This window comes from Aegilops tauschii, chromosome 5, assembly GCF_002575655.3.
Source record: "Aegilops tauschii subsp. strangulata cultivar AL8/78 chromosome 5, Aet v6.0, whole genome shotgun sequence".
NCBI lineage: Eukaryota > Viridiplantae > Streptophyta > Magnoliopsida > Poales > Poaceae > Aegilops > Aegilops tauschii.
In genome coordinates, this window is record NC_053039.3 from 307,410,909 (window position 1) to 307,423,524 (window position 12,616).

The following is a 12,616-nucleotide window of genomic DNA, read 5'->3' on the forward strand; positions in this document are numbered from 1 at the left end:
GCCGGAGTCAGAGTCGTCGCCCTCCCGGTCGCCGCCGTCACTGTCCTCCTCGTCAACTTCGCTCGAGGAGGAGCTTTCATCGTCGGTCGAGATCTCCACGCAGCACCCTAAGCAAGCTCCCGAGCGCTCAAAAATCTTGACAGAAAGCAGGCCGCTCTCCATTAATTTAAACTGGAGAACGTGCCCCTCCAACAAGCTATGGGCTCGAGCAAAAGTCTTCCAACCACGGCGGAGGTACATAACATGAGGAGCAGGGAAGTCAACATCCACCCACCTGCCGCCATTCCGACGACCCCTCATGTGCAGCCTCAGTGCGCGCGGCAGTTCGAGCTCCATTACCCGTGCAAATGGAGTAGGGAGGTGGAGATGGCCGCATGGAGGCTTGTACAGCCTGATGACGAATTCCTGGGGCTGGTCTTCGACGTGGCCTTCCATCGGTGGAGGAGCCTCCGGTGGGGGCGCAGCCAGAGCACCGCCCCGTCCTCCTCCTCGAGCGCTGTAGCGGCCACGACCTCGCCCCCTCCCTCCTCCTCTCATGGTGGGTTCCACCACCCCGTGGTACAGAGGAGGAGGGATGCGCTGTCGAGCAGAAGCCCTCGTTGCCGCCACTGGAGTATGGCCACACCCACGTCCCCTCACCATGGCGAGTGAAGAAAGATTGAGGAGAGGGAGGAAGAAGTGTGTATAAACAAATGCACCACTCCTGCCCCCTTTTATAAAAGGACGGGGTAGGGGGCTGGCCTTGCGCTAGGGAGCGGCCGCCCCGGTCCTCCAATACGGCCTCCCTACGCCTTCAGTGGCTCGGGGAATCAGGGCCGAACCTCTGCTCCAACCAACGATGCCTGGTTTTCTGCCATGGCACTCGCCCCGTGCTCTCCGCATCCACCACCTACCCTACCCAATGCATGAGGTACACATGGCGGGTGCGCATGAAGCAGGGAGCAAGTGGGATGGCGGTTTCCGCCCTGTGATCGTGGGGCGTGGGCAATCCGCGGGCCACGATATGAGTTTTTTTGTAACGTTGCACACGACGTGCAGGAAAACCGGAAACTGGACCGGGCTCAAGATTAATGAAGAAGCAAAGAAGATCTCAAGGGGCCGGCCGCTTCTACGCCCCTGCCTATGCACTTATTAGGGCCTACCCCGACGACGCCCGGCAGCGCGTTCGGGACAGGCCCGGGGGCTTCGGTCGGTGCAACAAACCCTGGGTCCGTTGCCCAGACTGTGCACGCGCACGAGAACAAGATTACAGCACCAAGATCAGAGTGGAGCACAAGGCATCAGTTCTTCGAAGGACCAACGTGCAGCACAAGGAGACCAAGACCAGCTAGAGAGCAGGATACTGCTGAGGGAAAAACCTACCTTACCGGACAGGCGAGCCCGGCAAGGACGGGGTCACCCCCGGAAGCAAGCCTCCAGGCCGTCCCGGCAGGGCCTGCCAGGACTCGCGAAAGCAGAACCACCTCACCACGACGCACGTTGTCGATCGGTGCGGTGTCAAGCTCCAAAGTGATTAAGTGGCCGCTATTCGCCACATGGCAGCCACTTCCTACAACAAATACCTCTAGGCGACACCTATCCTGTGACGTGTCAAGCAAGCAGGAGCGAAGCTAGCAAAACAGCCCGGCAAGGCCTGTCGGGCAAGCTACGATGTGGCATTGAGCGGCGCATTTAATGTGCTTCGTCAGCCTGCAGAGTTAGGTATGATAGCACTGTTTGCTATCTAACCAGTGCATAATGACTGATTTGCCACTGTGGTAACCCCTTTTGTCTATAAAAGGAGGCCCGAGGCAATCGTAGAAAGGGTTAGTGAGCCCACCCCTTCATACAATCATACGCGCGTAGCCGTTTCGCCCCAAGGCAACCCTACTGGGCAAAGCGAGTTACGCTCACCACCATTTCTCCGCCATTAATCCACCAAAGCAGGAGTAGGGTTTTACGCCTCACGGCGGCCCGAACTTGGGTAAAGACTGCCCGTGTGATCTCTGTCGTGCTGCTCGATGCCCCTCTGCTCTTTTTGCAACGTGCCATCCCCCCGCTGAACCAGCAAGGGACTCTTGGTCCCATAGGTGGCCGTGGTTTCCCGCGACACTATGTTTCACCGAACCTACACGGTCACAAGCTTAAGGTAATCACGATCTTTTGAGTGTTATTAGGACATGAATACTGAGAATATATTTGTGTAATTGTTCAATTAATATACTGAATAGTTTCTAGAGGAACCGAAAGCGTTCTGGGGTGACCGAAAGGGTTTTGGAGTTTATTTGGGCAATGCCGAATATTTCCGATAAATAATATATAGGTGGAAAATGTTTCCGGTGATGTTAAATTGATAATAAAAGGCTCTAGTAATTGATAGGAGGTTTTTATATTTTATTTAATATCAACGGGCCTTAAAAGGCCATGAGGTGGAAGGAGAATTGGGCCACATAGCCCCAATTGGGGTGGCGCCGCCTTTTCCCTTAGTGGGAGGACGAATTGGGGAAGGGAAAGGACTCCTCCTTCCCCCTTGGCCGGCGCAAGGGGAGGGGATTCTTTCCTCTCCTCTCGGTAGCCCCCCCCCCCCCCCCCCCCCAAAAAAAAACCTATATATACTAGAGGATTTTGTCCACCGAACAACACAAGTTTTTGGAGCCTCCTCTTGTTATCTAGTTCTAGTTCTAGTTCTAGTTAGTCCTAGTTGATCAATTAGAGCTAGACCTAGATCCTTTATTCCTCATAATTAGAATTCTAGTGTGGCTCTAATATCCTCCCTCTAATTCTCTGGTGACGATTAGCTCGGACGGTGAAGCGCTGCCGGATCGTGAAGATTGTACGCTTGCAACTCGTAGAGAGGCCATGCTTTTGGTCTTCCATTCGAGGGACTGTTCATGGGCGTTTCGCGGACCGTTCATCTACGATTAGATGGACTTCAAGTACGATCTACATCGACTAGTGAAAGGATCGAGAAGAGGTGTCTAGAGGGGGGTGAATAGACTCTTAGCAAGAAAAAGTTGCAGTTTTTAATTTCTTCAAGTTGAGGTGGAGTTTTAGCACAAGTTTAAACATTCACAATACATATCAAGCAAGCATGACAAGAGTATGTGAGCAGCGGAAAGTAAAGCATGCAATTTGCAAGAATGTAAAGGGATGGGATTGGAGTGTGCAAACGCAATTGGATACACGAAGATTTTTGGCGTGGTTCCGATAGGTGGTGCTATCGTACATCCACGTTGATGGAGACTTCAACCCACGAAGGGTAATGGTTGCGCGAGTCCACGGAGGGCTCCACCCACGAAGGGTCCACGAAGAAGCAACCTTGTCTATCCCACCATGGCCATCGCCCACGAAGGACTTGTCTCACTAGGGTAGATCTTCACGAAGTAGGCGATCTCCTTGCCCGTACAAACTCCTTGGTTCAACTCCACAATCTTGACGGAGGCTCCCAAGTGACACCTAACCAATCTAGGAGACACCACTCTCCAAAAGGTAATAGATGGTGTGTTGATGATGAACTCCTTGCTCTTGTGCTTCAAATGATAGTCTCCCCAACACTCAATTCTCTCTCACAGATTTGGATTTGGTGGAAAGATGATTTGAGTGGAAAGCAAGTTGGAGAAGGCTAGAGATCAAGATTTATGTGGTTGGAATGGAATATCTTGACCTCAACACATGAGTAGGTGGTTCTCTTTCAGAAAATGTATGCTGGAAGTGTAGGCATGTTCTAATGGCTCTCCTCACGACTGAAGAGTGGGTGGAGGGGTATATATAGCCTCCACACAAAATCTAACTGTTACACACAAATCATCAAACTCGGTGAGACCGAATAATGAAACTCGGTCAGACCGATTTAGTTCATAATGTGACTGTTAGGCATTTCGGTGGGACCGATATGATCAACTCTGTAGAACCGATGTGCTAGGGTTAGGGTAAAGCCTCATCTTGGTTTGACCGATTACACAAACTCGGTGGGACCGATTTTGGTAATGAGCTAACCAGAGAGTTGGTCAAGCAAACTCGGTGAGACCGATTACAAAACTCGGTAAGACCGAATTTATTACAACATGAACCAGAGAGTTTGCAAGCCCATCTCGGTGAGACCGAGATCCCATCGGTGAGACCGAATTGACTAGGGTTTGTGGCAGTGGCTATGTCAAGAGAACTCGGTGGCGCCGGATAGAATGATTCGGTGTGGCCGAGTTTGACTTTTGGTTTGGGACATATGTGGATATGAGAAAGTGGTTGAGGGTTTTGGAGCATATCACTAAGCACTTTGAGCAAGCAAGCCATTAAGCAACACCTCATCCCCTTTTAATAGTATTGGCTTTCCTATGGACTCAATGTGATCTTGGATCACTAAAAGTAAAACGTAGAGTCTTGAGATTTTGAGCTTGAGCCAATCTTTTGTCCTTAGCACCTTGAAGGGGTTCCACATCCTCTTGTCCACGCCACTCCATCTATTGAGCTTGTCTGAAATATTCTAGATAAAGCATTAGTCCAACAAGAGATATGTTGACATTAATTACCAAAACCACCCAGGGAGCACTTGTGCTTTCAACTTGTCTACTTTTGCTGCAACTCAAAGTCGACAATGATCTGATCCAAACCGTTCATCGCATCTTCATAGTGTTCCTGGTTGATCGTAGAAACTAAATAAGGCTACAAAAGTAGCTAGCTAGCGTTTTTAAGCTGGCTGCCTTTTCTAGCGCGCGTACTCTTCTGTGGAGTCGCCCATACTAGAACTCCAAGATAAGATCTTTCAGTCGATCAGACGGCCGAGGCCTTTAATAAGGTCCAGTTGTGTTTTTTGTTTACTACTACGTTGCCCAATAGTCTCGCGGCTATTCGGTGCGTGCGCTCATCTTTCCACATGGACAACATGCTTGTCCACCCTTCACAGGTCCAGGCAATTGGAACGAGAAGGAAAGCGGCTGCACCCAAGGAGAGCCTCTCCCGAAGATGCGGCTCTGAGGTGCTTAAGGTTGTATCATGGACGAACATGGTTTAAATAGTGGACCACGCTGGGTATTGCAAGAAGCGGAAATTTGATTGCGAGCATCAGAGTGGGTTTCTCCGCCACCACGCCTGTTCAATGTCGAGCAGGCAGACGGACGGGCAGTTGGCTTCAATGCATTAGGAAGCCTTCTCATCGCCCTGTCTGGTCACGTCATTTTTCTCTAGCATTGAATAGGCATGAAGAGCAAGCGAATGCGACGCGGGCGGCGCTCTCGGCCGCCACACCGCTTTAATGCCGCACCTTGTTTAATACTCCCTCCGTCCCAAGATAAGTGACTCAAGTTTGTACTAGCTTTGTACTAAAGTTAGTACAAAGTCGAGTCACTTATTTTGGGACGGAGGGAGTAATTGATATACCATTTTGCTCACTGTTTGCTACTTGCTACCTTGCTATTTTTGTTATTTTAGATTACAAAAAACATATATCTATTATCCATACTACACTTGTATCACCATCCCTTTGCCGAACTAGTGCACCTATGCAATTTACTATTGTATTGGGTGTGTTGGGGACACAAGAGATTTTTTTATTTGATTGTAGGGTTGTTTGAGAGGAACCATCTTCACCCTACACCTCTCACATATTGATAAATCTTAGGTCATTCACTTGAGGAAAATTTACTGCTGTCCTAAAAAACTTGGTACTCGGAGGCCCAAAAGAGTCTACAAGAATAAAGTTGTGTAGTAGACATCACCATGCAAGCGTCCGAGAAACCTAGCTCACCCAAAAACTCTCTCTCTCTCTCTCTCTTTCTCCCGCGCCCTTTCCAGCACGAAGCGGCCATCGCCGCTTTAGAGCACCAGTGCCTCATGCCGCCGCAGAGCGACGCGACCTCTCACGTCGCTCTGACATTGAAGTGGCACACCGGCCGAGAGTGTTGCCCGCACCGCTCCCTGGTGCATGCGACTTCTCCGCATTCAAACGACAACCCGTCTGTCCACCTACCCACATTAAACATGGGCGGATGCCGAAGAACCTGCGTTGGTGCCACCCGTCCGTTCGTCTGCTGCCCACCATTAACCACCTCGCTGGGTGCCCTGTCAGCCGCCCACTATTTAAACCCCAGGCCCGACCATATCCGCACACAACACCCTGCTCTCTACACCAGCCCACCATGGCCTCCTCGAGCTCCAAAGCCGTCTGGGATAACCTCTCGCCCGAGCTGAAGCATGAGATCGCCGCCATTGCAGCCAGCAGGCCGACAGGTAGACACATGCCAGTGCTGCGATCGCCCAAATGGAAGAGGAGGTTGACGACGAGCCGACGCCCCCGCCTGCCAATGCCGACATTGCCATGGGCGAGGCCGTGCTCACTACACCGAGATGGTGTTGGAAGAGTCGCGGGCCTCGTTCCAGCAGGCATAGGCCGACCATGAGTACAATGTCCGCCTCCCTGACAAGCACCAATGCGTGAAGGAGCAACTCTCCACCGTTCCAACCATCACGTCGGATGTGGACGTGGGCGAGCAGGAGGCGTTGCTCCAATCCTTCCACACCGCCCATGAAAATCCGCCGCGTTAGAAGCCGCCTTCAAGGAGATCGATGAGCGTGGTGGATGAAGTCTACGACAAGGATGAGGACGAGGACGATGTCGGTTGCTCCTCCGCGCTCCGTCGGCATGACAACGATGCCAGCACGTTCACGGGCATCGTTGACAATGGGGAAGAGTAGAGCATGGGAGGTAGCTGGGTGGGCTGATCATCGTCAGCCGATTAGCCGCAGGCAGACTGCGGAGGCGGTGCTTCATTTTTCGGGGCTCATGGCCAGTCCGATATGGGAAACAGGCGCCGACAGTTATTTTAGGCTAGGTTTAGAGCCACTCTAGTTTAAATATGTCAAAAACCATGCGGTTTTATGTAAAATTATTCAAATATGAATGAATATCATCCGGGTTGTGTAAATATACAACAAATTTGTTTGATTTCATTAAATTTCTTTTTTTTGAACTTTAATTTCATTAAATTTCGACTGAATGCAACCAGACATGTGTGGCTAGCTTTAAATGGCCAGCTCTGATATCATTGTTCGCGGACCGATTTCTGGGTCCGCCTTACGATGTTGTTTGGATAAGAAGAATATACAAAACCCGATCTCTATAAACTAGGAAACAGCTCTAACCGAATAAAATCTTGTTTGGATCTTCTAACTAACCCGTGGATATAGAAAACTTGGTTCTCTATAACCCAGGATTTTGCGTTTATGGAAAAACGACCATTAGTCGTTTTTGCAAAAACGCGATTAACACATACCTGTTCCTCGGTATCGTCGACCTCAGGTTCGTCCTCCTATGCGTTGCCGGCGGTTCCACGGGACGTCGGCTAGCTCCTGCCTCTGCTACTACAAGTGCTCAGAGATGCGGACGGCGGACACCCAGACTTGATTCCTCGACCGTGTGCTCAAAGGCTGCGGCTGGGTTAGCGGTCGCCGAGCCGGTCCTGCCGCTGCCGTAGCTACAGTGCCTCCGGCCGACGAGGCCCAAGATGTTAAGGAGTCCATGAACCCGGAGGTCCCTCGATGCGGCAGTCTGGGAGTACAGTTGACACGCACACCGACACAACCTCTTTCTGGCTCATGGACGTCGTCAACAACGACGTCGAGCTTTGCGGCATGGATGAGGGATAGCAAGAGGATGAAATTGATTCCTCGTCGTGGTGAGCTCCATCAGTGGACACTGCCAACAATGCCTCCTTCTCCTTGGACTTAGTCGTGCCAGACAATGCCGCCACGGCGAGCATTGAGCTTGGCAGTACTTGACTTTCAATACGAAAATATGTGGCCGCACCATGCTCGTCCGCCATGTCCGTGTGCTCAGCTTGGCTGCGTTCAGCGCCGCGGCTGCCTCATACGGGCGTGCCCATGGCCCATGCATAGCTGCAACTGCAACCTACGAACGAATCATGCCCAGCCTCCGTGAGGCTCCCAACAATATACCCTGTGCTCATGTGCCCAGTCGCCACCATCGTGCTCGGAGCGGGACGGGAGAAGCGCAGTCAGTAAAAGGCGACGAGCGAAGTGAGGCATCTGCGTACGAGGCGACCCAAACAAAGAATTCCTTAATCTCGTTTTTCTATTTTTTCCATCCAAACAAGAAATTATATAGACCTACCGTAACTGAAAAAATAGCGAAAACCGGTTTTCCTAAAAATTGTCTAAAAACCCGTTTCCTATAATCTCACAACTACTAATTCTTAGTATCCAAACAAGGCCTACATGCGGGGATCCGGATCCGTGGCAAAGGGGGACATCGCTCAGCCAAGTTCAGATTATCTTTACCGTGGAGCGAAGAGGGCGTATTATAAAACAGAAAACGTAACAGCACATCGAGGGGCGGCGTGGAGAAGCGCGTCTTTCCCCACCCTCCCTAACAAACCTCCGTTGCTGTTTTAAGATCCGATCTCCCCTTCCCCCCTCCCCTCCCTTCCTCCTGAGTCCTGACCACCCCTCCTCGCGCTCCAGCTAAATCCACGCCACCGATGGCCCGCACGGGCCTCGCGGACGCAACGGCGCCGGAAGCCGACGCAATGCCGGCCGCCAGCAAGGACGCCGCCGACGTCCGCATGATCTCCACCAAGGAGCTGCAGGCGCACGCTGCCGCGGACGACCTCTGGATCTCCATCTCCGGGGACGTCTACGACGTCACGCCGTGGCTGCGCCACCACCCGGGCGGCGAGGTCCCGCTCATCACCCTCGCCGGCCAGGACGCCACCGACGCCTTCATGGCCTACCACCCGCCCTCCGTGCGCCCGCTCCTCCGCCGCTTCTTCGTCGGCCGCCTCTCCGACTACACCGTCCCCCCCGCCTCCGCCGACTTCCGCCGCCTCCTCGCGCAGCTCTCCTCCGCGGGCCTCTTCGAGCGCGTCGGCCACACCCCCAAGTTCCTGCTCGTCGCAATGTCGGTGCTCTTCTGCATCGCCCTCTACTGCGTCCTCGCCTGCTCCAGCACCGGGGCCCACATGTTCGCCGGCGGCCTCATTGGCTTCATCTGGATCCAGTCGGGCTGGATTGGCCATGACTCCGGCCACCACCAAATCACCAGGCACCCCGCGCTCAACCGCCTCCTGCAGGTGGTCTCCGGGAACTGCCTCACCGGCCTCGGCATCGCCTGGTGGAAGTTCAACCACAACACACACCACATCTCCTGCAACAGCCTCGACCATGACCCGGACCTCCAGCACTTGCCGCTCTTCGCGGTTTCCACCAAGCTCTTCAACAACCTTTGGTCGGTCTGCTACGAGCGCACCTTGGCGTTTGATGCCATATCCAAGTTCTTCGTCAGCTACCAGCACTGGACATTCTACCCGGTGATGGGATTTGCAAGGATAAATCTTCTTGTGCAGTCAATCGTGTTCCTGATCACGCAAAAGAAGGTGCGGCAGCGTTGGCTGGAGATCGCCGGAGTTGCAGCGTTCTGGGTTTGGTACCCCTTGCTGGTCTCTTGCCTGCCGAATTGGTGGGAGAGGGTTGCTTTTGTGCTTGCAAGCTTTGTGATCACGGGGATTCAGCATGTTCAGTTCTGCCTGAACCACTTCTCATCCGCTGTGTATGTTGGGCCACCAAAGGGGAACGACTGGTTTGAGAGGCAAACAGCGGGCACACTTGATATCAAGTGCTCCCCGTGGATGGATTGGTTCCATGGTGGTCTGCAGTTCCAGGTTGAACACCATTTGTTTCCTCGCCTGCCTCGCTGCCACTATAGGATGGTCGCGCCGATTGTGCGTGACCTTTGCAAGAAGCATGGGCTGTCTTATGGTGCCGCCACATTCTGGGAGGCAAATGTAATGACATGGAAGACGCTAAGGGCTGCAGCATTGCAGGCCAGGGAAGCCACTACTGGAGCTGCTCCAAAGAATCTGGTCTGGGAAGCTTTGAACACTCATGGATGACTGGGATCAGGACTGGAGTATGAGACAATTGTAAGCGTCGAGCCTTGCGTGCATGCAGTTATCTGATTGCTTCTCGATTGCGTAGAGATATTGATCCTTTTAGCTGTTGGAATCGTGTTGGATTTTTCGTGTTGCCAGGTGACTATCTTTGCAGTTCAATCGTGGGTTCATGCTTCAGTTGTGTACTTGTACACCATATTTAGATTGTTGGGTTCTCCCTATCATGGTAACTACATCAATAGTACTTGATTTACATCATAAAATCCGTGGCTTATCTTTACATCCATTTCATTTTGCTTGCAAGTTCATGAAACTGTAAACTCAATTGATGGTTTGTAGCGTGTATATCCTGCTGCTATGGCAGCTTGAACTGCATTTTGGGAACATGACGATTCCAATAATAAACGTTTAGACATTTTCTACTGCATGTGTATGCCCTTCAATGGTTTAATATATATTTTTCATTCACTGAAGTGTCAATTTCTTTGTATTTACTTTTGGGCATCTGTAAAATGGCTGGATAGAATAGCTGACAGGGCATACAAACACTATTCTTGATTCTGCTATTTCTGAAGAGTTGTTGAATAGTTCTCGCTAAGATCAAGCTTTCAGATTTACGAGCAGTGTGTTATATGCTGCCTAGAGACTGTCTAGCTGGATTCGCCTAACAATTCAAGAAAAGATGCTATCCGTTGGTCTTGTGTGTGCATCTGCATATCATAGATTCACAATCCATGTTACTGTTCTTGCATAACTTGTAGTATAAAACTAGGGCAAATTTGTCAAGTCATAGACAATTCATGGATGTGATCTACAGATCCACCATGGCCAAACAACTGGCATCGTGTTTCCTGGCCACTAATCGTGAGTCCTGATCAGCATGCGTTGCTGTACAAAATACAGCCATTTCTTTGGTGTCTTTGTCCGATTGCTTTAAAGATACTCTTGGACCATTTCGATTCGTCACTGGTGGTTAGTAGCGTGCAGCGCATGTGAGATGCCCTCGCGTACCCACGGCACCCCGTCTGTTTGCTTAACAGAAATAGCAGTAGTTGTTGTCTGACATGTACACAGGGCTCCCTGCCTAGTTGTGTATAGTTGCTTGTCAGAATGCATAGCCCTGCTTGATCTCTCCAGAATATTCGCTTGAACTTAGCACGGAGTGTGTTTTCAGATGCAACATGTTTCCGGTAACGGGAAGATGTGATCTAGAGCATGGCCGTGCCATTTTGCTAATAATTGCCATGAACAATCTCATTGGCTAACAGTTCTTGTGGTGTTTGGCAGCAGCCAGTGCCCTGTGCTGTTGCGATTTTCAGAGTTAATCCGCCCTTATCGCCAAAGTGGATGCTAACCATGTTTGAAATCATCCTCCTCCCTCCATGTACGACATCGAGAAATACAAGTTTTCTGACATATGGAGTATTTTACAAATTGAAATCACTGTATACCAATGACAACATGTGACATAAGCTTTGCACCTCTGCTGTACCTGACCCCACGGCTCTACTTAACTTTGTTTCCTTTTTCTTTTTGAGAGCGCGTTGTACAGCTACGTACTTGTTGGAAGTTGGAACGTACGCATCTACGATCTAGGGTGCAGCTTTCCGGTCACCCTCCTCATCCACTCCTAAAACAGGACAGCTGCAACGGTGACAGAAGATAGATCAAATGATCGTTTCAAAATTCAAATGTTAAAGAAAACTACTACTCCTACTACTTGTGCCCAAAAAAAGATCTGGTTTAACACGAATCCGGAAGAGTCGTTGCCTCTTGGGCAAGGGCCAAGGAATATCTCGATGCCCGGAACGTGCCCGCAAGTCCCAAGTCCCAAGTCGTCCATTTGATAGCGTGCTCTTCGGAGCATCCCTCAGCCTGATATTCCTTTGTGCCGCGTTAAGTTATGTTTATTTGCGGCCGGTCGGCAAAAATATCTCCGGGCAAGAGGTCTCAAGCTTCGACGTCAATCTCTGGGAGTAATGATCGCGGCCCACTTGTGCGGCAGTGCTGGAGTAGAGTATTTGTTTACGTGTACTTGGGGGCAGAGGCACGTCCAATGGGAGGGAGGCAACGACTGGGCAGGATCGCGTGTTCCGAGGTGACTCGGCTCGTGACGATGTACTTGCCTGTTTTGGTTTACAGTCGTGTGATCTGAGCCACTTTATGTGCTACTACTGTCATGGTGCCTCTTTTTTCTCTCAAGCACCGTCATGGTGTCGTTTTCCGTACGAAACCGTCTTTTCTATTTTTTGAGTGGTCGGCACGATCTTTATATATTTAGCTAAAACAAATAGCTGGGTTTTTGCCCTAATTGGGCATTTCTATGTTAACCACAATTGCCTCTTTAGTGTTGTCTAAAGATTACTACTCCCTCCGTTCCAAAATACTTGTCGGAGAAATGGATGTATCTAGACGTATTTTCAAACGGAAGGAGTATTTTTTTCGCGAAAACAAACAAAGGTTACTATTTCTTTTTATTTTTTTGGATTGACAACTCTTTCTTTTCCCCTGTCGCAAGGTGACTAGGGAAAGCCTCCTCCCTCAATCTCTGTGGGCGAGCCCATTTTTTCTCAAATACCCATGAGTGTGCGTATCATTCATTAAAGAAGGAGGGGAGAGACTCCTGAAGTTTATAGACATATTTACATGCCGGCCGAAGCCGGCACCACTATTGTATACGCTAGCCTACTACGTTACTCCATCCCGCCCTTCTACCTCTACCTCAAAGCCTCTAGTGT

General features: G+C 50.7%; 1 protein-coding gene across 1 annotated transcript; it reads left to right on the forward strand.

Annotated features, from left to right (window-relative positions):
* The first annotated feature begins 8,193 nt into the window (after positions 1 to 8,193).
* On the forward strand, positions 8,194 to 10,300 carry LOC109751130 (delta(8)-fatty-acid desaturase 2). The gene has a single exon (XM_020310032.4). It carries the CDS (start codon positions 8,469 to 8,471, stop codon positions 9,876 to 9,878), a length of 1,410 nt encoding a protein of 469 aa, XP_020165621.1. The 5' UTR covers positions 8,194 to 8,468; the 3' UTR covers positions 9,879 to 10,300.
* The last annotated feature ends 2,316 nt before the right edge of the window (positions 10,301 to 12,616 follow it).

Bases quoted from the DNA above. Each gene is read 5' to 3' on its own strand.
- LOC109751130 (XM_020310032.4), top strand. From the start codon at position 8,469: ATGGCCCGCACGGGCCTCGCGGACGCAACGGCGCCGGAAGCCGACGCA.